The 26,438-nt window shown below is 40.9% G+C and overlaps 1 protein-coding gene across 3 annotated transcripts in view; it reads left to right on the top strand.

Moving 5' to 3' along the window:
- The window catches only part of pald1a (phosphatase domain containing paladin 1a), a 59,213-nt gene that overhangs the window by 9,898 nt on the left and 22,877 nt on the right, over nt 1-26,438 (top strand). For 2 of the 3 annotated variants that reach the window (XM_044337132.1, XM_044337133.1), the window contains exons 2-18: nt 2,773-2,970; nt 3,171-3,273; nt 4,619-4,798; nt 5,253-5,417; nt 5,517-5,677; nt 6,319-6,394; nt 7,348-7,502; nt 7,638-7,734; nt 7,871-7,975; nt 8,342-8,437; nt 8,535-8,669; nt 8,959-9,075; nt 9,546-9,725; nt 9,888-10,085; nt 10,556-10,696; nt 10,825-10,896; nt 14,173-14,313. In XM_044337132.1, coding sequence (XP_044193067.1) covers nt 2,786-2,970; nt 3,171-3,273; nt 4,619-4,798; nt 5,253-5,417; nt 5,517-5,677; nt 6,319-6,394; nt 7,348-7,502; nt 7,638-7,734; nt 7,871-7,975; nt 8,342-8,437; nt 8,535-8,669; nt 8,959-9,075; nt 9,546-9,725; nt 9,888-10,085; nt 10,556-10,696; nt 10,825-10,896; nt 14,173-14,313 — 2,307 coding nt within the window. In that variant the 5' untranslated portion in view covers nt 2,773-2,785. Of the gene's footprint in view, nt 1-524; nt 793-2,772; nt 2,971-3,170; nt 3,274-4,618; nt 4,799-5,252; nt 5,418-5,516; nt 5,678-6,318; nt 6,395-7,347; nt 7,503-7,637; nt 7,735-7,870; nt 7,976-8,341; nt 8,438-8,534; nt 8,670-8,958; nt 9,076-9,545; nt 9,726-9,887; nt 10,086-10,555; nt 10,697-10,824; nt 10,897-14,172; nt 14,314-26,438 lie in introns of those variants that run through there. The other variant, XM_044337130.1, reaches the window with a different exon arrangement.

Here is a 26,438-nt window from a genome sequence, read left to right as displayed (position 1 = left end):
CAAGGAGACGCAGAAGACTTTTTATATCTTACGTGTGTCATATTTTACCTACTGTAGACTAAACTTTGTTTCACTCGAGCAGATGACATTACACTAGGGATGCAACTGTTTATTGTCCTTGCGTCATTGAGAAACAGAATGACTATGTTGAGTTGTAAAAAACGACCATTACAAGTTAAGGTCTTACAATTACTTTTTTTATGTTTGATCAGCAGAAAACCCCCCAAATATTAGATTTTCAGTTTTATAAAACAGAGAAAATACATTTGAGAAGCTGGAACTAGTGAATGACTTAATCATATTTACTCTTGATCGATTAATTGAGTTATCATTCCAGCATGTTCCTTTGTACCTCTTGCTGTACAGTACAAGAGTCAACTGTGTCGTCTTTGTGCACAGCCTGTCCCTGTGAAAGGCAGCTGAACTTTAGCCATCTGGCTGCCAGATGTACCACTACTTCCCCCGGTCCCCTCCGTAGAGACTTGAGTCTCTCGCATGATTCTACTCTCTAACACCAGACAGGAGATAGGAACGAGAGAGCGAGGAGGACGCTGCCTTAAAGCTTGAACTCCAGAAGTTTTTTTTGCCCAATGCCAAGCGACTAGGCACTTCGAGCTTTGGCAAGGGGTGTTTCCCACCAACTGGAGGGGGTGGGTGGGCGAAGAGATTCAAAAGAGGAAGATTTCTTTTTGGATGTGATGCCAAGTTCTCACACTCCTTTTGGACCATGGCGGACAACAAGCAGCACAGAAAGGGGTCTGGGAGTACAACAAATCGCTCCTCATCTCACGCGTAAGATGTCGGATTTTAGTGGATTGTTGCAGTGTTGGAGGGTTTTTGTTGTTTTTGTGGTAGTCAGAAAATCATGGCAACGGAGATGCTTTTTGTATGTGGTGAGGACTCTAAATAGATTTGGGCAGTGGGAGCACAGTATCCTTGAAAATCGAGCTTCCTTTTATGGAACTTGGGAAGAGGTTCTGCCTCTGTTCACTCTTCATCCCTACCTACCTAAAATCAAACAATTATTCAAGCTGTAAAAACATTTTAGACTTTATTTCTGTTGTTTTTTTGTTAAGCATACCACAAGACAAAGTAAAAAAACAAATCAGTGTGTTGTGATCTTACCTGTTGTTTGTGAGAAGAGAATCTCTCTACTGAATCAAAAGGTCTTTCTGTACAAGGATGACCTGCCCACTCAGCTCCAGACGCAACAAAGAGGAGAGTAGCGGTGACTCACCCGGCACTTCTCTCTCCACAGAGCCTCTGTGCAGAATGAGAGTCCGCTCTTTTCGAAGCTGGAGATCACACAGAGGTGCTTTAAGCTCAGGCCGCAGCAGACAGCCCTGCCATACCCCTCATCTGTGTCACATCAAATAGATTTTGATGTTGGATTGATTCTGTACTCTTGCTCTACACAGTGCAGCACCGGTGTTACAGTATGTGTGCGTGTTTATCTGTGGTATTGCATTGGGCGACATACTGCGATTCTCTGTGTGCTGTTTAAGGGTTTATATGTGTTTCTGTGTGTCTTTGTCTAGTCTTTCTGTGTTTGTGTACTCTGGGAGACGGCTAGTTCCTGACCATCTACATGTTACAAGTGATGCTTGAGGAGCGGTGTTGTTTCCGACACTGACTGCTTGTCGGAAGACGAGTTTGTTTATCTGCAGAGCTCCGTGCAGAGCTCACTGTTTATTCAGAGGGGAGGAGGTTTTGCTTGAAACCTGTGGCTGGCTTGTGTGGGGGGGGACTCAGTGCTCCATATCAAGTTGCATGATTAAAATATAAATACTGTCACACTCAGCTGTAATCCCCCGCCACCATGATTAAATCATAGAGATAGGACATTAATGGTGATTGTAATTTGAGTGCTGAGTAAAGCTAAAAGAGGGATTTCATAAGCTCTTGACAGATAACTCTTGCATGTTGTATCTCTCTCAAATGAGTCACTAACTGCTCTAGTTCACAGTTTTTATATTTATTACATTGACCTTTAATCACAGAGAGACAAAACAAGTTCAATATGTACTTTTTTCATGTAATAAATAAATAAAAGTAATAGCAGGCTTACATTACGTGTAAATGACTGTAATATTTACAGTTTTTGGATTCAGCAGCTGCACAAAATAACAAATTGCAAATAACAAAAAACGATGAAATCATAATATAAAGTCCACATTTAAAGGAATAACTCTGCATAACTTAGAGAAGGTTAGTTTAGCTTAGCTTAACAACAAGCCTAGAAACGAGGCTTATTGTTAAGCTAGCTAAATAGCTAGCTATACTCTGTCCAAAGGTAACAAAGTCCACCTACCAGCACCTCTAAAGCTCACTAATTAACTTAATTTAATAATAAATAACATGTAATATCTTGTTTGTTTAATTTGTACAAAACTGAAGTGTAAAGACAATGTTTCCAGTCTATAAGCTAAGCTAATCGGTTGTTGGCTGTAGGTTCAGATGTAGCATTCACGTATGAAAGTGGGATAGATCTTCTCATTTCTTTGCAAGAAAGCAAGTAAACATAATCTCAGAATGTTTAATTATTCCTTTAAAATGCTTCAAAATTTGTTAAAATGTGAACATTTTAAACATCTGTTATGTTACTTGATTATTCATTCATGTGTTATTTATAAAATATCAATCACTTCACAGTGTACGTGTGAAACTGTCCCCAAATATCCTGTATGTGTTAACACTGTGTGTAGGCTTTTTATTTAGCTGCGTGAGTGTGTTTGTTTCCTGTTTCTGAGTCCGCTGCGATGTCATTCACAGCTGCTTGTGGAGCATGGGTACAACTGCCAGTGCCGCGCCACAGCCTGTTTCCGTAGCATCGCCACTTGAAAGCGTCCATGGCAACGGGATGGCCGACAGCAGGCAGTCTCTTAGCATGAGCCCCTTTCAGACAGTCAACATCCACAACAACAAGGCCAAGTCCATTATCACCAACAAAGTCGCACCTGTCGTCATCACGTAAGTCCCTCCCCGAATCCGCGTTCTCACAATTGGGTGTTAATCCTCTTTGATCACTGTAGTGACATCCCCCGCCCTCCAGCCGAATTGTTTGCCCCCATTATCATCTCATTTGTCAATCCGGGCCTGGCAAATAGTAGCTGATAATTGAATTGACCTCTCTTTAACATCCAGACCTACTGTTTTGTTTTGTTTTACAGGTATAATTGCAGACAGGAATTCCAGATTCACGATGAAATCCTTAAGACCAACTACAAAGTCGGCCGGATATCAGACACTATGCCTGAGCACTACCTGGTGCAGGTAAAGACGACATGCAGGACCACCCTCTCAGCTGCAAGAGGGCACTACACTGTTGCGGAAAGACGTGGAATCATCTCACCTGTCTTTATGTCTGCTCTTTTCACATTCACATGTCCAAATTGCAGAGTGGCGTAGGAACATTGTCATGCGCTGTTTTATGATCTGGGGCAGCTATTGAAACAGGAATGTTGTCACCCTTCTATCAGGGCTTTGATCTGCTCTGTCACCTCTGCTGTGACTGTTCAGGCATGCAGTGATTTGTTGGTGGTAACCCACAGCTTCTGTTTACATTTGTCAGCAGTTTCACCAAAGACTGTGTCCATTTGAAAAAGCTTTCTTTTAGTCTCTTTGTTGTTTATCAAAAACACTCTCAAGAGTGGATAAATCTGAAAACCTCAGCCTCATGTTGAAGTGTGGACATACACTATCAATAAGACTCAGGTCCGTGTTGTACATCAGAAATATTAGGAAGCCAATCTTAAGTCTCTAACTCTTAACTCCTCTGTCCTCCTTCATTTTGAATGCCAGTATAGCTGATCACACAATACAAGTGTTTGGGTTGCAACTAATGTTTATTTGATTAATCTGTCAATTAATTGATTAGTCATTTGGTCTATAAAATATCAGAAATTGGCAAAAAGTCAGTTTTACAAAGCTCAAGATACAAACTGAAATGTCTTGTTTTGTCCCAACGAGCAGACAGTTAATTTTGTGTCGATCAACTAATTAATTATTGCAGCTCTAAAGGTGTTATCAGTGATGTGTGTGTTTATATAGTCAGACTATTTTGAATAACAACGGAGTGATTTGATTGATAATAAATGCGCAGCAGTGTTGGAATTATTGTTCACCTCCATAAACTTCAATCTCATCACTACTTTTTTGTATACTTGTTCAGTTTTCTGACAATGTAAACAGTAACAAATGTCAATGATTTGACCGATTTCGACAGATTCGACTCTACTGAAGCACAATGTAAGGAGGTGACAGAGCAGGGATTTAACCTGTTGAGACAACAGAGTAACCAGACTTCCTGTCGCATTCACGAACAAGTTTGTTATTTGGCAACAGAAAGAGGAGGAAAAGGAAAAGATGTAGAGATTATCCAATTGTTTTGGTGTTTCAGTGTGGGTGAAGAACTGAAAAGTAAATAAAAGAACAGAAACCTTAACTAAAAACTAATTTTCACATCTAAACGCCATTTTCAGATTTATCTGACCGCGTTAGTGTTGACAGGACCTATTTTCTCTACAGTATTCACAAATCCATGAGGGGAAGCTGGGGAAATGTTTTAACATATGTCAGGGTCACGTTTTCAGATAAATTCATCTGCATTGCTTTCCAGGGGGAGTACTTCATGGTCCAGGACGTGTACGGCAAAGCAGACGTTCTTAATACCACAGGCAGCTACGGTGCGCCAAACTTCCGCCAAGTCAAGGGATCCTACCCACTGTATGGGATGGGTCAGCCAAGCCTGAACGGCTTCAAACAGGTCCTCCAGAGGCTCCAGGCACAAGGACACGAGGTCACCGTCATGTTCTATATACACATGTAGCATTTTGAATCAATACACACAAGCTCATATAAGTTGACTGTTAGATTTTATTTCCCTGTGTCGCTGCCTGTGTAGCTTTGCCCGGCCTCTTTCTAGCCATGTTGTCAGTAAATATTTGAGGAGTCAAGTGCTCAGTCGAGGCTGTGGCTGAATTGTAGAACTGAGCAAACAGAAAGTTGCGGTCGTGTGTACCAGTGGAAAATGAATCTCTCTGCTTACAGCAGCTAGAAACTGACCGTAATTGAAAAGAAATTGACAAAATTATACATCAGGCCTCTCTAAATTCCTTACTCATGCACTGTATGTTATATGACGACAGATTGTTTCCAGTTGCTCTTGGAAGTGGTGTAGTTGGTAAAGGCAGCCAGCAACCATTTACTTTAAAACCCTATTATTTGATTGCTATCTTGCTGTGTTTTTGTAGGAGGTTATATTCTTCTGTGTAAGAGAGGAGCCGGTGGTTTTCCTGCACAAGGATGACAACTTTGTGCCGTACACCCCCAGGAGGAAGGAAAACCTACATGAGAACCTTCACGGCCTGGAAAAAGAGGAGCTGGTGGAGAGCCTGGAGCTCACCATCAGGAAGGAGGTGATGAACATGCAGTTACTCAGCACCTACCATGTGTTTCAGCACATAACAGTGTTTAGAGGAATTAAACCCCCCGCCTCCGTCCTCCTTCCTTCACAGCTGCACGACTTCGCCAAGCTCAATGAAAACGTATTCTACGTCTACAACGACATTGAGTACTTCAAAGACGAGCCACAGAAGATCACTATCAAGTGTGAGGAGGACATCCACGTGACTGAAGAGGTCTATAAGAGGCCCATGTTCACCATGCCTGCCTACAGGTTGTTTACATTGTTCTTTTATTGACCCTAGCTCCTCCACTCTACCAGCGGTTAAGACAGCAACGACGTGTGTCCGCCTTGTAGCAGAATATGCAGGGCAGGTTATAAATAGTGACGCTTGTTTGTGCAAAGGCTGGATGCCCTGCTTTTTTCAGAATAAAGGGGGTGTAAAAGCTAAAGACTGCAGCATCCTGTTTGCAATCAGATCAGCCGAGTCAGCTTTATTGAGATGTCATGAGCTGCTGGCGACATTTCCAGGGCAAGATAATATATTATTCCCCCGAGAATGTTTCTGAAGCCTTTTCTCTGACTGAAGATTTGTAGTCAGAAGAAAGCGGCAGGATGTTTTATTACTGATAGTTTGACATTCCAGGTGGTGTATTTTTAAGTGAGATCATTTTTGAGATCATAGATTATTAGTGATCAAGCAGCAGTGTCTCATAATTCTGATCTCTCCCATTGACCCTTGTCGGAGGAGGCGAAGTTTGTATCCGAGACTCATGAGATTAGTAAACACAACATGAGAGAGCTCAGCTGTCGAGTCTTACTTTATGTGCAGTGTGATGTGACCTACATAAAGATGATATTGACACAACACAGCCAAGGGTTCAGTTGTCGGTAACAATCTTGTTGTATTGCAGGTACTACAGATTACCACTGCCGATGGAGGGAGCGCCATTAGAAGAAGACTTTGACGCGTTTGTTAACATACTCAGGGTAAGCTCATGTAAAAACGCCAATCATGGTACAAGTCCACCCATCAAACTGTCCTTTTTTGGTATGCTTTTTTTTGTCACTTAGAATATATTTACACAGTTGTCACATTTACTGTGATTTTTGTTTTGGTGTGCCATTAAAGTAATTCATGGCTGGAATACTGAGGACATCTGGACTTTGTCACTGAGGTAGATAGAAGGTCAAAGTAGCTTTTTTTTTTTTTTTTTAATCCACATATAGCCTTTTGACTCTTTGTGCTATATATCACTAATAAGAGTGATAGTTATTAAAAATGGCGGAAAACCTGCACTCTGTACTTACTTTTTATCCGCTCTTTGGTCATCCGCTCTGTCTGGTTTCCGTCTTGCCCTTCACTCACACAGGATGTTCTTTTCTTCTTGTTTTTCCCTTTTTTGGGCTGACTTGCAGCAGCCGGTCCAGTTCCCTGTGGTTGGAAAGTGGCTCCTTTTTTTTCAAACAGTGTGTGGATCAGAGCTTTACTGAGTCCTTCCATACTCTTTTCTTTTTGTCATCCTCACTTGGGCCATTGTCCTTCTATTGTCTTACTCGAGAGATGCTTCCTTCCTTCATATTTACCAGTGCAATTATGCCTTCATGGATGTTCCCTCACCTCCCATTTATGTGGTTAAAACAGGCTTTAATACCACAGTTTCCTCATCTCAATGCAGATATTTCTAAAATGATACACATAATGACTAAATGATGAAGTGGTGATTTGCAGGTAGAAAGATATTTATGTCTCTTGGTTAAAACTGCTCAATTTGGCTTGAGTCTTAAAAATTTCAATCACCAAAACCATGCTCACTGGAGAACATTTCCATCTTTTGCACTGCTGTCATGATAAAAACATGTCATTACCACCTTAATTATATAACACCGTTCACCTCTGATAGATGCTTTACAGTCTCCTCTATATATGCTTGCTCTTCCAGGAGAGCCCTAGCTTGTCTCTGGGACACGATGCGTCGCGGCCGCTGCCCGCTCTGCTCTTCAGCTGCCAGGTGGGCGTTGGCCGAACCAACCTCGCCATGATCCTGGGCACACTGGTCATGAATCGCTTGAGGGGTGACTCACAACCGCCACCTCAGTAAGAACTCTGCACCGAACACATCTGGAAAACGGAGAGAGAAAAGCGTCACATGAAACTTCATTACACGTTTAATCACACAGTCTAAAGATGTAGCTTTGAAGTTTCTTTTCTCATTTAACCTTTTCCTTGCAGAGTTGAGGAGGCAGCAGCTTCAGAGCCCAAACCACTGTTCCGGGTCATCCAGTCTCTGATTAACAAGCTGCCTAATGGACAGCAGGTCATGGAAGAGGTAAAGTAGATAATTTACACCATCGCAACCTTCATTTATATTGTTTAAAACATGGTCAGAATGGTTTTATATTTCATTCTAGGGGACCAAAAATGTAAATATAACAAGTTGATTATGTCTTTTCTTAATCTGACAGGTTGACCAGGCTATTACTCTGTGTTCAGAAATGCACAACATAAAAGAAGCAATATACGAGAACAAGAGTAAGCTGGAAGGGATTGGAGATGATTATCAAATTCAGGTTGGTGATATTTCTTACTTTTGCAGTGACATAGCAACTTGTAATTTCTCTCCACAAGCAGCACCTTGTGACGTAAATGACTGTTGATTTCCAGCGATGTCTGCTGCTGAAGTTATGTTCTGCTAAATAGAGCAACGGTGACACGGCAGTCAAAGAATGATGATGAGTCATCAAAAGTCCTTATCAACTGCCTTAAAGAGCTCATGGAGGACTTGAGTAACTGAGAAGTTTAAAGAGCTGAATTTATGACGTAATCTCTGTCAGGAAATCAGTGGGATCTGTGTGCGTGTTTAGTTGAAGTGTGTCACTAAAGACGTAAAGAAACTCCAATTTGAACAGATATTGAAGCTTTTGTTTTTCTTTTAGGGAAGCAGTACCAAAGACTACTTTCTCAACAGAACGAAGCAGAGCTTGGAGCGCTACTTCTACTTGATTGTATTTAATGCATACCTTCATGAACAGGTAAAAATTTTTTTTTTTGCTAAGTGAATATTCATCAGAAATATATTACAAAGCCATGAAAATAATCTGAGTTGTATCTCTGTGTTGCATCTTGCAGTATCCTCTCGCCTTTGTGTCCAACTTCAGCCAGTGGATGTGCTGCCACACGTGGCTGTACAGGTTACTGGCCTGCATGGACCTGTCGGAGCTGTCGGCCCCATCTGAGCTGGTCACCAAAGGAGCCCGCGTCCTGGCAAGTTTTTCTTTCTCTCATGATGCCGTGGCCACTTGAATTTCGATTACATCTGTGTCTGATATTTAAAACCAAAACCACATTGGTGTTGATTAATTTCAGCATCAATCCGCATACAAATACATTCTTATACAAGCTCAATGTTGCGTGCAAATCCCTCTGCCATTTTTTTTTATACAGATAAAGCTCGCCACATGATATGAATCTTTTCTCACACAGTCATCTGTATCCTCAAACGCACTATATATTATATGTTATGAGTAATATGTAACTGCATGTGTTTGCGCAGGTTGCTGATGAGTATTTGGCTCCTGACGTGCTCAGCACAGTGAAGGAGATGAAGGCAGTCAACTTCAGACGAGTGCCCAAGATGCCTGTTTATGGAATGGCTCAGCCAACATCAGAGGTGCCACACACTATCATCAAATGAATACAGAAGCATGTATTTACTCTGTCAGTGAGAGAATAATGAATCACATAAGTCTTAACCATAATTTTGGAGGACTGAGTTGAAATAAAACCTCTCTGGTGATTGTTTATGTTATGGACAACAGTTTCCATTTAGAGAGGAACCACTTGTACTTATGTGTCCTTAAGAAGTTGTTGTAACCAAATGCACACAGAAGCAGGAATGTCTCAAATTTTCTTCTATATGTAGCAAATTCAGGACGTTTTCAATGTTATCTCAGAAAATTGTATGTAAATTTTATATATTCATCATCAATTTGCACTCACACAGTCCTGACTATTCATAAGAGTACAAATAGACTTAGGAATGACTCATAATGATTTCGCAGAGACTTGCTCGCCCACCACAGGATGCTGGAGACAGACTTCCAGCTCTGTGCCGTCTAATTGTAAACTCGCTGTGTGCAGGCTACTGGAGCAGTGCTGGCCCATTTGACGGATGAAAAGAGGAAGCACAGCCACGTGTTGTGGGTCAACCTGCAGGAGGAGCTGGTATTAGAAGGGAATGGCCAGATTTTCGTGCCAAGGGAGCCCTCGTGCTTGGATCAGCATGTTTCTATCCCATCATCAGACCCTCAGCAAATAGAGGTAAAGTTAAAGTTATTGATGTTTAGTCCTTATAAATATTAGAGCTGTTACAATAAAATAAATGGCCAAGAGTGACTAGTTTCCCAGTTACGAGCTTTAGAGTGCTCTAGCGTCAAGTGTTTTGAAGTGAAAGGGTGTTCATGTCCACCCTCTGGCCTGCAGAAACTGGAGATGTCTCTGAAGGAGGAGATCTTGAAAACCCAGAAGTGGCTGGAGGTGACGCTGGAGCAGGAGAAACAGATGAAGATGTTTAAAAGCTGCCTGACGGTCCAGGAGATCTTCAACCAGCACAAAAGCTCCCACCAGGGCCTCGTCTACAAACGCATCCCTCTGCCGGACTGCAGCGCGCCCAGGGAGGAGGTAATGATTTGTATGTACTAGTGCAGGCAGGCAAGAAGTGCAGAGGTGTATTGCAGAAGGTTGAAAATGAGTGAGCATAGTGCTCCCTCTAGTGGTTAGGACCGTTACTGTCTTAGTGAGCATTTTTACCGTTGGGCACTCAACCACAACCACCAACATTGTACTTTATCATCTTCTTAATCTTTGTTGCGTAAGATACTATTTTTGCTGGTTCACCGATATTTTTTTGTACATTTATTTCTGAATTTCTGTCAAAATTTTATGTAAAAATATGAAACAATAGTTATTGATCTTTTTAAAGCAATTGAATTTAGCAACAAATTACCATTTTAATGTATTTCATTTAATATTTATATGTTCATATGAAATGTTGTCAATTAAGATTATGTGTAAAAGGGAAGAGATCGTGTGGTAGAGATGTGTGTGTATGTATTTGTACATGAACTTGGCATGTGTGTTTTTGTCCTCAGGACTTTGATAAGCTGTTGGAGGCCATGAAGAGTTCCTTGGCCGAGGACTCCCACTCAGCCTTCGTTTTCAACTGCTCCAACGGCAAAGGCAGGACCACGACGGGCATGGTTGTCTCTGTTCTTACTCTCTGGCACTTTAACGTAAGACACAGCCTGGAATGTCCTGTACTGTATGTTCAGTAAGGCCTTAAATATCTGAACGCCATTTACTGAAAAATGATCAGATGCGGCCACGATGTAACATAAAACCTGGTGTTTTGTACCTGCAGGGTTTCCCAGAATTTGCTGATGATGAGATTGTGAGTGTTCCTGACGCCAAGTACACAAAAGGAGAATTTGAGGTGTGTATGCTTTAAAAGCAAATGTCTTTCTCCTACTCGTAAAGATAAACACTTAAACACTTAATATTTTCTTTTTTCAGATGAATCAACTGCAGGGTTATGTAGAGTATACATCATTTAAAGTAAAGCATTTAATTTAGTACAGATTAGAGGAAAAGAAAATATTCAGGGAACTTAACATAAGAACAGTCAACAACCATTTAGTCAGTATGTCAAAGGTTACCGATTAGAGTTCCTTGTCAGTTCCTTTCAATCTCACAGTCATTTCCTAGCACAGTTTTTAACATTTCATATCGGTGTTTTGCCTTAGATATGATCTTTGGTCGCCTCTCTTCAGCGCATTAAAAAACAACAACGTGGGAGTGGAGATTGACGCGGATTCTAATCTTCATCATGATTAGTTTTACTTTTTATTTCGATGTGAGGAAAAACAAAACCTAAAGACGCATCAACTGACTCATCAAGTCTGCATCTTGTCACTGTAGTCAAAAGTAGTAAAAGAAGTTGAATGCTCAGAAGTGGAGGCTAATAAGCTAACAAAGTATCATCACTTAAGTTAATTGAACAGTTGTATGAACAGCAACACATTTTAGTTTGAAAGTAAATTGATACTATTAAGTATCAAACTAATAAATATATATGTATAAATATATTTCTCAAAACTATAGAGCTTCTCACTTTGTAACATTCCACATTCTCTCCGTTTTGTTGTTTAAGTTGTAATGTCATGTCTGTATTTGTTTTTATTTGGTGTTGAGTTAGTATTGCTGTTGTATTGTTGCATTGCATTCACCACAAGTTACTTCACAGTCAAAGAGCACAGCCAGTACTGTGACCTTCAAAACCTTTTCTCTATTGATTAAGCTTGAAATTCTGTAGGTGGCACTTAATCCTTTTATTTGTTCAACTATGATTGCTATTACTGCTGCTGTGAAAATGCTTTAACCTTTTCTACACACTCCTGAGTGCTGAAAACAGCAACTTTTAAAGATTTAATCCACTCAGTAAATGTGAGTCAGTGAAAGCAGGAGAGAGTGTCAAAATCTTGACATTGTACTTAAATTGAAATCGTATTTGCTTCTCAGAATTTTTAGTAGGGCAGCTACTATAAAGTTTATTTTTGATGTCCGCTACAACCAGATTTGTGCGACCTCTTTAATGAATCACATCACCAGTTCCTCCAAACAAACAATGAATGCTATAAAATTGTATATTAAAGGAGAACAGTACAGCCTTTTTTTTTAGTTTTCTGACCTCTAACTCTGCACCTGTGATTGAAAGCTTTAGCCAAACAAAGCCAAAAGCCAGAGCTTTTCTCCTCTGGTCTGAATAGTGGCTGTGAATTGGAGCCGCTGGGTGTTTTCTTGATTCAGAGTTGTGACAATGAATCGTTGGTTGGAACCTGCTGGCCGTGTCCTCTGCACTGTAAACATGGCCACACAGAAAGAGGCCGCGCTCTGCAGGCACACAATGCCGCATGCCAATCACAACAGCGCAGCCAGAGGAGTTTCTGGGATACACAGAGCGGTCACCACGGTAACCTCGTCTGCCTCCAATTCAGCCTCTGAAGGATGTGTGATGTTGCCATCCCCATTGCTTTGTCTGCCAAAAAAAAAAAGGTGTTGCTATGGCTGTGAAGTCCAAAGCATTACATGACAGAGGAACTGGTATGGTGTTAAATAATCCTCTCCTGGTGTGATATAGAAACTAGGTAGTGTGAGGTAATCCTCTGATAATCAATGCTCAGGTGTACACAGCATCTTAAGAAAATATAATGCCCTCAGTAGTTTCTTAAAAAAGGAGCTTAACGACTTGAGCTTAACTCAAAAACATCCGTAAATAAATAGTTTTTTATCCTCATGTATATCAGAATATATTTTCCATTAGTTAAATGTTGCTCAATCTGTAATTTTTGACCACATCTTAAGTTGCATACAGATACATAATAAGTGAGTTATAGATGTGAAAAATGTCTTAACTATTAATAATGATCATTCGTAATACAGGCCTGTTTTACTCATTTTATAAAAAAAGCCATTTAAACCAGAGAACATGAATGACTTGGATAACAATGCAAATAAGCAACTTCATATGTAAATATAATTAGGGGGTACTTACCAACTAAACCAACTTTTTTCCTTTTTTTCTTATAATTTGTACCAAATTGCATGACCCTTTATGTAAAAATTACCATTCAATGCTTGCAAATTACATAGCACATTTCCAGGTAATTTGCATAATATTAAGGCTGCTGAAAAATAAAGCATCACTGAGACTTTCAGTCGAATGCACTATAGGTAAGAAATAATAACACATTAAGAGAAATCCTAAAGAGAAACATGTAATCATTTTATGCAACCTGGCACAGATTTGACAGTGGTCAGGCTGCATGCTGATGCTGCTGGTCTCACACACAGACTGAATGAGAAAATAGGGTTTTTGCCTGCAGGCCTGTTCTGTTCTCTGATCCCGCTCTTTGCCTTTCCCGCTCCCTGCCTCCTGTTTCTTGTTATTATTATCGGTGATTTCATTAGTATCTGAAATGAGGGAAGTCAACCAGCTGTAGTGGGGCCACCAACGAGGTTAGTAAACCAAGTTGCAGCTGACTTCTATACAGAGTTGTGGTTTTACATCATACAGACGTGCTAATGGAAACATTCCTCTTCAAGCTAGGTCAACGACGCTGTAAATGAACATGCTGACACACACTTGCACCAATATTTCAAATAGGTCAGGAGTGACAGGCAGTGCTCTTCTTATCAGTTTGTCTGCCTCAGCTGACAAGAACCGTTATCAACAGGCCGTTATCAGTTTTCATATTATTTGTATGAAGGAGGATTAAAAGGACAACAAATATTATAAAAGATGAGTTTGAAAGCTCATTTTGTCAACCATTTAAAAAGAAGTTTAAAAGATTAAAACAGAGAAATTGTAGCTTCAGTACATCTCCCTCCACTTGTTTTACTGAGCAAAAAAAGTATGTTTATATGCCAGAAATGTGAAAAAAGACAGTCTTTACACATTTTTTGAGTAAACGATGATGTTGTGGGGCCTGCTCCTGCAGAATCTGCATCTTGCTGCCGCTCACTGTTACAGGTCTCCATTCCACCCACGCTCCATACGCAGGAGATGCTTTCAGTCGATAAAATAACGTAAAGTCATCGAGGCAGGTGTAACAAAGATTGCGGTGTTTTGGCAGTTTTGTCACAGCTTTTGAAACATTCTTGAAACTTTTGGATGGAAACATAACAAGCGCGTGTTGTCTCTGGTGTTCAGGTCGTGATGCAGCTGGTGCGTCTGCTCCCCGACGGCCACCGGATGAAGAGGGAGGTGGACATGGCCCTGGACTCCGTCAGTGAGACCATGACTCCCATGCATTATCATCTGAGAGAGATCATCATCTGCACGTACAGACAGGTACACACCTTGCTGGTGTATTCATTAACCAACCCCTAAGATACAGGACATCCAATTTATTTGAAATAAAACTGGTGGACGTTCTCATTTTGAGAGCAAACAACAAAGGAAGGATGTAAATAGCTACAAAAACAAAATAAAACTGCAGACACACTTCTGTGTTCTTGTACCTTGTATCTTTGTGCGGACAAATTTTAGTGTCATACCTTGAAAGTGGGGATGTTTTGGCCAGTCCTCACTTCATCAGTGGGCTGTTTTGATGCTTTGTTTTTAGGATAACGGTTATAATCAGGTTAAGGTTGGGGTTAGGGATGTAGTTGTGGTGTTTAAGATTAGAATTAAGTCTAGGGGAATGCATTGTGTCATCGAGGGTCCTCACAAGAATAACAAGAAGAACACAAATTTTCTCATTAGATGCAAAGTCAGTCCAGATGAGTATTCTTAACTTGTGTTGATTATATATTGCAAATTAAGGACAGACAACTGTGTGTTCAAAAGCAAAAAAATCATCACACATTCCTCTGAACTTCCTGGATGCTGCCTGAATTGCTACGTTTCAGAAAAATAACAAATACTGATTACTTATGAATCTGTCTCTCTCTCATGCTGAGAGACAATCAACATGTTGTTATGAATTTTGGTGCACTTCCACATGAGCCCCATAGATGGCGTCAAGAACTTGTTTTAAGGTTTTTTTTTTTTTTTAAAGCCACAGCTTAGATCCCAGAGACAAGAGTGAGAGGGATCCACTGCTCTGTAAGCACAAACTGCACAGCGTGGAAACATTACTGTGGTGCAATAAGTTATCTCTAAAACTCAATGGAATTCATTTGGGTTTAAATGGAAAAAAGAGTGAGAGGGAATAAGGGTAGGAAAAGAAATTATTACTTGTGGGATTTTGAGGCTTGAACTCTCTATGCTGTTTGTCCAAGTTGTATTAAATACCATATCACATTAGTGTCGGTTGTTTTGTTTGCTACATGCATGGAGTGCACCAGATTTCAGAATCACCAACATCTCATGTCAAGTCCACTGAATGATGATTTTATTATTCATTTACCAAACACAGTCTAACCACAAGGATGAAATGCAGATAAGAAGAAGCAGATGAGGTAGCAAAATATTTTGAATCTTAAAATTTTGAAAGAAAAGCATGGACACAGACTCCAAGCTCTGCAAGATGTTCTTCATTTGTTGGACATTTTGTGCAATAAACAAGGCTGAAATTGGACAAAAGTAGTCCGTAGTGGGGTTTCTGAGACCTGTCTGGACAGAGTCTCTTAATGCTGTGTCCTCTGCAGGACCAAGGCTCTGTTTTAGCCATTTGTAATGCAGACTGTAATCATTGCGCCTCTGTGCACCGTCAGCCGTTCTCAGAAAGCTGGAGGCACCCGGTCCTGTCTCCAACGTATCAATGGGCCTCATTGTCCTATGAACTCTGTCTTTCGCCTATATTCTCTCTCCGTCTGTCACTCTCTGATGCCAGGCTCCAGGAAAAGGCTCGCTATCAGCTGTCAGGGATATTTGTATTTTAAATATTGTGAGGTAAACTTGCACTGACCTCACCTTTTCCCCAGAGTTTAAAGATTAATTCCAGTTTGGTTCAACTTGGCACTTAGTTTTAGGCGTCATTCCTATTGCTGTAATTAATTTTGTACTCACCAGGTTGATTGATGATATCTCAGAATCCAGCTATATTTCTAAAAAGACGCCAGATAGGGCATGAAACATGAGCAGTCAGGGAATCATATATGTTTTGATCAAACGGCCTGATTAGCCAATTCTAAGCCGGATTTATGGTCAGCGCAAGGGGTTAACGTGTCTCCCGCTGTAGATACTCATGGTGTGTGTTTTGATTTATAGTTCAACGCCAGATCTCTCCCGCTGATATGACCACCATAGCATTAGTCGTGCTATCGTGCTTTTAGTAATATTCCCCACATTAACCGCTGACGTTCTTTCATTCACTCTGTGATACGGGCGATGGTGGGCCTTGTTATATGAGTGAATATGTAACTATTCTGTGTTTATGTTGTTTCATTCACTGTGATAGGGGGTTGAAGGTTTGCATAGGAGATGGCTTTCCTAGATGTTTGTTACTGAAAAGGAGAAGATAAGTGAGCTTATCATTTTTCAACTTCATGTTTACTTCACTCACAACCATTTCCACTGAAATCACAGGCATCGGAGAGTTGTTGGAGAAAACACAAGCATCCAGTCACTGGTCTTACAGGTCCACTCAGTACCCCTGTTTGAGGAAGTGCAAGTCAGCTATGGCGTAGCATCAGCTGTTATGTACATAGACTTTTAAGCTATGCTGTAACCCCTTAACACGCGAGGGTGGACCCAAAAATTCCCAGAAAAACTGTCACTATAAATCCAGCTTTAAAAAGCAGTACTATAAAGTTATTACCCAAACTTTCAGATAGAGACTGACAGACCAGCTCCCTGGTTGGTTTGTGACATACTGTACTTGATCTGCACACCTCTCCTTATTTGCCTCATCAGACTTATTCTTATGGGAGTCACTGTGTTTCCAGATCTGAGCACTTACTTTGGTGAGTACAATGTCACCGTAACTGATAGAAATAATAGCCAAAACTATAAAAATCAGACCCAAGTTGAAATTAAGCAGCTTTGTCCTTTAACCTTGCCCTTGCGGACCTCAGGTTGGCACTGTGTTCCCCTTTCAGCCTTTCCCCTCTTGCCTGAACCAGCAGGCCAGGTGATAAACAGTGCCAGATGTTGCTAGAACCCGGCAGGCAGCAGCAGACGAGAGAGAGAGAGGGGAGAAAAGGGGGTAAGAAGAGGGAAAAAATTTCACCCCCACTCTCTGTCTCTTTCTCTCTCTCTCTCTCTCTCTCCCACTCTCTCTTCTCTCTTGTAGCCCTCCCCCTCCTCACCCCTCCAATGCACCCTCCTCCACTTTGACAGTGGTTGGAAAATGTGTCTTTGATAGAGAAAAAAATATATTTACACTGGGACCCGAACCGTCCGCCAGCTCCCAGAGGGGCCAGGGAAAAGGGGGAAGGGAGGGGAGCAGGGCGAGTGAGGTTTTTTGGAGGGGGGGGGGGGGGTCTTCTTGAAGGGCCTGTAAATCCCTGCTGCCGACCAGGCGTGACCCCACGTTGCAGATGCATCCTCCAACGTCGGGGCCAATGCAGAAGAGAGGCTGCTTCCTCTCCTCCTCTACCTCCTCCTCCTCCTCCCTTCTCCTCCTCTGTCTCCTGCACAGGGATCAGCTGCAGGGGCCTTTCTTTCCATTGTCAAGCCAGTTTGAGGTAGAAAATCGCCTCAAGTGATCTATGCTCACTACAGTTTACTTCCTCCGTCTCCTGCACAGGAATCAGCTGCAGGGGCCTTTCTTTCCATTGTCGAGCCAGCTTGACGTAGAAAATCGCCTTGAGTGATCTGTGCCTACTACAGTTTACTTTGATATTGTCCTCTTTCAGCGTGGAGCTTTGTTGTGTTAACAGGTGTGTTATATTTAGTATGACACTCAGGCTGGATTTATTGGATGATTATCAGAGATGATTTGCAGATGGGCAGAGAATCTGATAATGCAAAATGTCAAAACATATTCTGCCCACATAAACCAACATCTTCACAATCTTCAAATTTCCATCTGTCTTCCCACGGTTGCAGCCTTCTCTTATCTTTCTTTATTTTTATCATCAACTCACATCATCCTAATTTCATAGCAGTATATGCCATTTCCACGAACAATCATATATCTCTGTTTGACCAGTATGTTGAGTTTTGTTTAGCATTTTAGACCATCAGGCATGGGGATGCATGCATTGCCTTGTCTAAGCAGCTTACAGAGATTTCTCACTGCATGTACAGAGAATGTGATCACTGAAGATCGCTGTCTTCTACCCAGTCTTTCAAGAGGCTATTAAAGCAAAGCGAGCAGAGTTGCAGAAATGGAGATTGTCAAATCTCCTAAACCCAACTCCTAATCCTTTTTGTTGGGCGAGACTTGCAGCACTTTTTTCCCCCTATCACCTTTTTTTTTTTCCCCCAAAAATGGAATGCTTTTTCACCCAGGTGGTGAGAAAACTGAAACGCATGGATTGAGAGTGAATGAGCGCAAATCATGCTGTGTGTGTCCAAAGAAAGGCCCTCATGGTTTGGACGGGGCAGTGGAAAAATATTTTCAGAAAGGGGAGAATGCTGCGAGCGGGTTTTTTTTCTGAGGAAAGGTAGTGGACGTCTTTAGGAAAGAAGAAGTTAGAGGAACTGGGGCCAAATGCTCAGAAGTTTGCAGAGGTTGAGGGGACCGCTGCAGCACTGACAGCCAAATTTTTTTTTTTTGCTTTGAGAATGCACACACAGCAAGGAGTAGACCAGTGTGAGCTCCAGTTCAATTTGCCTGAATTGAAAAATTTGATCATTAATGGCAATAGATGAAATAGTACATTTTCTAGAGAGTATTGTTAAAAGATTATATGTTCTGGATTTATGGTCATCAATATTTCTCTTAGAATTATTTTATCAATTTTGGATTCAGTAATTTTGAAGAACAGTTTATGACAAGTAATTTGGTAATTGGTCACATGATAAATCAATGAGCCTCAGATACCACCCTGTTGAAGGCGAGATAGCCAAAAAATGTTCAGTGACTAAAGCATGGTGCACTGGAGAAGATTTGTGCGATGGGAAAGAAGAACGAGGGATTAGAAAGAAAGAATGGAAAGAGGGAGAAAAGTAGGTGAGGTGAGAAAGTAAGAGGCAGTCACACTGTAACCTTGTGTCTAGACAGCAAGCGTTTCAGACACGTTTTTCACGCGCACGTCACACATAACAGATACGCTCCCATTTTAATCTATGCAGCTGTCTGCACCGGCTCCGTGCAGGCTCGCCTCTCAGCCATTTACGCTTCAAGTCTATTTTCCTCCGTTTTACGTGTGTCACCGCGGTCGTGTGCATTGGGCTCTGAGTGATTCCAACACACGGGTGACCTATGCTCAACACCGTACCTGAGCGCCTCCAGTGTAGACACACAGACGGAGCATTCGCTGCTGCTGCTGCTCTGCTGACGTGCTGCTCACGCTACGTTTGCTGTCTAGATGCGGGGGTTAGGTTAACGATCCACTCTGTCCACTTTTGAAACTAGTATTTTGCAGCTTTGCACTTTAACCTCAGCTATCTCTAATACTCCTTCAGCTCAAGAGTCTTTGTGTTAACAGTTTTCGTCTCAATTAGGATGACCACTTGACATAAGTGGGCCAATTACAAGGTGGAGTTGGTGAAGGCCAAAGGAAATATTGGCAGGAAAATGAGCCCACCTGAACCAGAGACAAGTTCTTCTTCTCGCCTGAGGTGTGCATTGACTCACAGCTCCTGAAAAGAGGCTCTTATTTAGATCCATCGCTGGGTGGGAGAGGGAAAAGTGGTAGAGCCAGACGTTGTTGTTGTTGTTTTTATTCATAATTTCCAGCCTCTCACATGCCAATAGCAGTATTTGCTGCAGCTGTCTACAAAATGACTTATTTTGACTGAATTCCATTTGAACAGGTGCAACCAGCTGAGGTATTTGGACATGGATAACACCTTCTCCAACCTTGTGATGAGGTTTTATACATATACATAGAGGTAAATAAAGTGTCTCCCGGGACTTTCCAGAGAGGTTTGGTGAGCTATGGGGGGGTTATACACAGCTGCTACTAGTCAGTTGCTATTCAGGAGCTATTAAGGGAGTTTCCACAGCTGTAAATGACTTCAAATGATACTCTAATACATCTAGTTAGTGTTTATAGTGCTCACTGATGTCCAACATGATACGATCCATTAGAGGGCTGCTGCATTGTAGCATTGATGCTGTTGATTTATTTCTACGGTTGAGGAGTTATGTGTCTTCATTAGTAACTCTTAAGATAAAATAAAAGAGGTGTACTTGTTTCCTGCACTTGTATCCTTAAGCATTAGGGAAAAAAAACTACATGCAACGTTGACAGCTTGGACTTGACTGATTGCATATTTAAATGATCGGATTCCATGTTTCCTACCCTCTGTCAGTGGGCCAATCACATGCCCTTTAAATTATAATTTAGGCTATAAGGGCTGTGTATGCAGGTTTTTGTTCCAGCCTTATGTAGCGCCAGGTCATTTCACGGATTAGTTCCTCTTCTTTGGCTGAAAACGTGGTGATCAGTGAAATCACCTGGTGGTCTATGTCGTTGGAACAAACACAGGCAAATAAACTCGGTTTTCATGGCAAACGATTCAAAACTCTGGATTATAATAATTTTCTGACTGCTTATTATTCTAACTTCTGCTACCACCGTGGCCATGTTCAAAGTTTAATTGCTAAGTCATTTTATACTGTGTAGCTCCACTTCAACATTTTGCTGCACTGTGATTCACTGTGATTCGATGTCAGCAGGATCTCCAGCAGCTGAACTGAAGTGATTTAAAATGTTATTTTTAACATAATAACGCTCTACAGTCAGAACTGCGTTCATCTGGTTTCTTATTTTCCCTTTTGGTGATTTAGTTATAGCCTTAAACCTGTATACATCATATGTCTTACATAAAATATGAAGTATATGTTCTTGAGGTTAACAATAAGTAAAACATTACCCTCATTGATATAAATGGTGTGGAAAAAAAACTTGACATTAAAAGCTTCATGAAAGTAGGATTTATTGTAGGACTGCTGTGTTAAACTGTGTTAGTTTGGTATTAAATATATACGTGAAAGGATCCATAGGCATAATATATACAAGCATGGAAATACTCCTGTGCAAATTATATAACCGACATGTGCTGCACGCTTTGTATGGTCAGATATTTTATTTTTCTCACCAGCCACCTGTTTACTTCAGCTGCCATTTCACACTGCAGGTAGTGTTGTAGGAGCTGTGTGAGTTCTGAAGCAGCTGCCCTTAGTTTTACATGAACCAGCATTGTTTCTGTGTTTTTGTTAGTCCAGCTAACACAAACAGTGAGCTGAAAGCAGTTGAGTCCTGCAGGGAGTCAATTAATTAAGTTATTATCAAAAGTATCGTCTGCTACAGCTTCAAGGAGCATGAGCTAATTATCAACCTTTTTAGCATACTTTATAAACATGTTTAGATCAGCCTCTTAATAGCAAGACCATTGCTAAAGTTATATAGTCTACTTAAGAAATAACACAAACTGAAAGAGGAAATCACAAAAGTCTGCAAGAAACATATAGCACAGATCAAAAATCTCTTAGTCTTTCTTAATTGGCATATTACGGCATTGCATCATTACGTTGTTCTTTCATTAGACCTATAACACACTAATCTGTGTTTTAATTTGCTTTTATGATCCTGCAGCTACTGCCAAGGCCTCTGCAGTTATTATAATTTCGTGTGTTCACTCTCCCTGTGAGAGATCAAGCTCTCTTGCTCTCATGCTCTGACTCACTCTCTACATGCTGACCACTTTAGAAATCGTCATGTTTGCCTTGTAGTCTATCTCCTTTTACCCTGAATAACTGAACTGCCCTGGCCTGCCCTTTGCCCTGACCTTCCTCATGTCCCCCACCCCCTTTTTCAACCACTGGCCCCAGGACAGCGTTTCAGACCTTGCTGGGCACTCAGAAGGGTTGCTATTTCCTGCCCCCGCACACTAAACCTGTCATTGCCCCAGGCCCACAGACCAGGAATAACTACCTCCAAAACCATGCATGAGTGTTTAAGCATGCCCCCAGTAGCTGTGGTCATGGTATCTGACAGATCCTGCTAAGCCCCAAATCATTTCACCAGGAAAGGGTCTACCTTTTTTGTCTAAGCTTTCACACCAGCTAACTACTGGCACTGAACAAATACCTACAGGAATACAACCCCAATGGTGAAGTGACTTAAATGCCAACCATGTGGGATATGCAGTAAGTCGTGACTGGGTTGAGTTGCTCCAGGAATTGCACTTTCACAATGCCCCAATGGGGAAGCTATGTTTCATACGTGAGGACAGTTGAGCAACAGATGAATCCTGTGTTAACGACGCTATAACTACTCCCATAGTGCCAACAACTCACACAGTCAGCAAGGAACATTCAAACTTGCCTTGTCAAATGGCTTTTTCGTTCCCACAGAGACTGCTCACAGTAGGGGGCAATGTGTGTTCTTTCTGCATTCTTTTATTCTTGGACGTAATCATTATAATGACAGATTTGACACATATGGGCACTTAAATGCTGGTGAAAATGCATTTTACATAAGCAATTAGTGAATATATAATAGGAGCATGAACACAATCTATGGGTTGACAGCAGCAGCTGCTCAAATTAAACAAAATAGAAGAAAAGTCTATAGCTGGGCCACCAGCCTAATGAGGAAATAATGATCGTTACACAGAAGACAAAAATCTTTATATTTTTTGCCTCATTAGTCATATGGGTCTTAAAGAAGCAAAGTTTTGTCTGGGGGTGGCGCCAGAATAGCCTGGGTCCAGACCTCTGAATTGCTGCCCACATCTCCTTTTTCAACGATTCAAATAGGTCCGGTATTGGGCTTGTTGATGGCTGCCTCTCTGGTTGGAAAAACAACCTAGCCGATGACAACTTTGATGGCGGAATTAATATTCTGTGCCACGGCCTGGAAAATGCAGACAGAAAATTTGCCATCATCAACCTGGCTGTATAGGTTGTTGTAAATCATTTACAGTAATAATTCTTAAATTGGCACATTGGCATATATATTGGCACATATCATTTTTGTGAAAAACATTAAATTCAATGTTTCTAGCAAACACTACTGCAGCTTCCTAGTCAACGAAAGAATGACGTTGACAGTGCAGATATATCAGTCACCACTGGGGAAAAATGTAATCTTTTTTTCTCAAACAGAAAATGGCGAACATAAACACAATGTCAGATTGAATAATTAAAGGTAAAGTCAATATTCTAATCTAAGACACTTTTTGTCAAATTCAGCGAATATATCCGCTAGCTGTCTGTTCTGCGTATGCGCTGAAAAAAACTCGGGTGGTCATACACAGCACTGTGCTCTGTAAACACAACGTTACTCTGGCCAATCAGCAGCAGGGGGCATTCGTGCTCATGCACAGGACAGGGGGAAGTCAACAGAGCAGCTGTCTGTGTGAAGACATGACAGTCTCCCGTGTCCAGCACCCGTTTAATGGTGGGAGAGGGCTGGCGAACTGGAGAGAGAGGCCGTGGCCAATTCTCATAGGAAGTGTTTTCTCACGGAACAGATACACTTCCATTTTATTGAAGGTATCAATTCACACATTTGTATCAGTAAATACAAACACTGTTTTGTCATTTCTTCCCATGGAGCTGACATGCAAGCTCTAAAAACTTAACTGGACACTACCTGCTCAGTGCCAAGCTACAACTTTAGGTGAGAGAATTTGTCAGTGTTGTGTTCACAGCTTGTTCCCACTGCCCCAAACTGTCAAGAAAAATAAGTTACTGCAGGTTTTAATATAAACAAGATTGGTGTTTTGCATACTAGCTAACATTGCATATTTGGTAGCTTAGCCTTGCTAACACTACTTTGTGCTCTATTAGCTTATCTTTGTCCACCAGTATCTCTTTTTTTCCCTCTTAGCTGACCTTAACAAACTAGCAAGCGAAGAATTGCATTAATCATACCATCTTTACTGTTGTAAGCTACCCCCAAAATATTTATCTTCTGTACAGTGACAATTTTAGCATGTAAAGCTTAGCCTGTTGATCTAAGTGCTAACTTTGAGGTTTGAGCTTTGATGTTAGCTGGTTAATACGCTGTATGGTTATGGTGTTAAGATGCATGTTTGTTTGTTTTTAGCTTGTAATAATTACAACGATTGCGAGTTAATGATTATGTAACATTAGCAAATGTTCCCCTCTTGTCGCTGTATGTTTTTGAAGTACATTCATAAAGCTCCCCGGGATACACCCAAATTTTGCACTCAAATTGAAACATTTTCAACTTAAGCAGACTTATATTCACGTCAATTTGTGCTGCCCTTGGCGAATTTGCGTATAGTTGACTTTGTATGTAATCATGCCACATCTAAAATTTGCATTACATTCTGTCTGAAAATGGAGATTTTGACCTGCTGGTGGCGCTAGGTGGAATCACCAAATTCTTTAGGACTTTTTCACTGGGATCCATGAATATCTGTACGAAATTTAATGGCAGTCCATCCATAGTTAGTTAAAAATGTCCCTCAGGTCCAAAGTGTTCATCCACGCTGTACTGTACTGTGGCTGACAAACAACATGTTCTTCACAGCAGCTTTGTGGCTTCCTCACAAGAAAAAAAATCAACCATCAATACATTTGCTTTCTATTAACCACCAGCATCAATACAAAATGTCACTTGTGGCCAAGAATAAAAATTTGATTAGAAGAACTCAGTGGGTTTTAAATGTCTGATTAGTTGTAGCTCGCAGACATACCAGTTTAATGCCCAAATTTGGGTTTGCATGCACAAGATATTTTGAAAGCTCAATAAATGATTGATTCACAGTGGGAGTCTCCATGTGCTCTGTTTCCAGGCATGTGCACGTACAGAATGTACCATAATGCGTGTGGTTAATGTGGGCAGATATTCCAGTCTCTGTGTAGGCTAAGTTGATGAGCCCTGTCTCCTCCTGCGGGTTTTGTAATCTCTGCTCAACAGACATTATGTATTTTTGCTTGTATTCATTGCACAATACATTCCTTCATTAGTTCTCCATGTTTTGTTAATCCTATCCTTAGATCCTATTTGTTTTATTGTTGATTAGAGCTGAGAGATATTCAGTTTAAATGCTAAAGAAAGGCTAAATCTATATTCTGATAGAGACCATAATCCACAAGACTTTACTTGTGATGTCATGACAAAGTATCTGAAATGTTTTAACCACAAATTACATTTTCACATTCATTTTTAAGCCGTTGGATGCAAGATGGACAGATTGGTTGATGGCAAATCTGCATATATACAGTATGTGGATTGACACAGCTTGCCCCTAAAATCCACCTCAACCTCAACTTCATGATTTAATCAGTGTAGTGTGGCTGAGCAACTGGAAAAAGACAGACAGAGGATTGGAATCTGTAGAAACCATTAACATAAAGGCATCTCCGTCCCCTCCTCTCACTGGCTGCTACATGGCTTCTCTGTTCCTTTTTAAAAGGAGAGTTTTGGGCACCATCTTGATCCATAAAGATCAGTTCTGCAGCTTGAAGCCAGATGATGTATAACTTTGATTGCTTAGCTACTGGCCAACCTGGCAGGCGGCAGACAGACTGGGTGGGTGGATGGTCGGGTTTTCAGAAAAATGGGAGTGCATGTGAAAAAAAAACATACACATGCTGGGTGGGTGCATGCAACCTGGAGAAATATTTAAGTATGTATGATGTAAGAAGTATGTTGAAAGTATACTTCTCTCAGTTTTACGCATTGCAGCATCTGGGGGATCAGCAGACTAGGAAAAAGGTTTTAATAGTACTAGTATTATTCATAATAATAATATGTTGCCCCTCTCTAATCAAAGTTGGAAAGCTACAAAGACTTCAACAGAAGCTAATTTGAAATACGCAGTTTTATAGAAGTATACTGACCAAAAAGGAAGAGTGATGTTAGGAGTAATCACTTGTAAAAAGAAGATGGGAGTTTTAGCCAAGAGAGCAGAAACCTCAATGATGCAAGTCTATAATTGACACAGGGACATAACAGCCCTGTTATTTATAAGATGATGGTAAACAATGTTTTGCCTCAGTATGTTTCTTGGTAACACAACACAAATAATGGCCAGTAGAAAAAATGAATTAACTGCTTTAGAAACAATTTGAAGTTACATTAGAAGCATGAGCATTTTTTTAAAAGATAATTCTTCTGTTTGACGGCTGTGTGTAGGCGCTAAGGTGTGTTTTGATCTGTCTGAAGACTATTGGATTTTTATGTAAATAGTAATGTGGTAATGAATGTTATTACCCAGATTGAAGTGAGGTCATAGGTTCACATTATTATGTGGCAGCCACCAGAATGTGTGCAACAATCATTCTTTTCATATTCAGAACGGGAATGGAAAAATATTTAAATGACATGTCAGGCTATGTTTGCACATCAGAGAGAATGTATTAAGTACTTTCAGAGTAGAAATGAATCATTTGTGTGTAATCTGTGCACACAAACAATTAATTCAAGGGTATT

This window comes from Thunnus albacares, chromosome 20, assembly GCF_914725855.1.
Source record: "Thunnus albacares chromosome 20, fThuAlb1.1, whole genome shotgun sequence".
In the NCBI taxonomy this organism is placed as follows: domain Eukaryota; kingdom Metazoa; phylum Chordata; class Actinopteri; order Scombriformes; family Scombridae; genus Thunnus; species Thunnus albacares.
The sequence above is the reverse complement of the archived record's forward strand: the minus strand, read 5'-3'. Positions and strand labels throughout refer to the sequence as shown.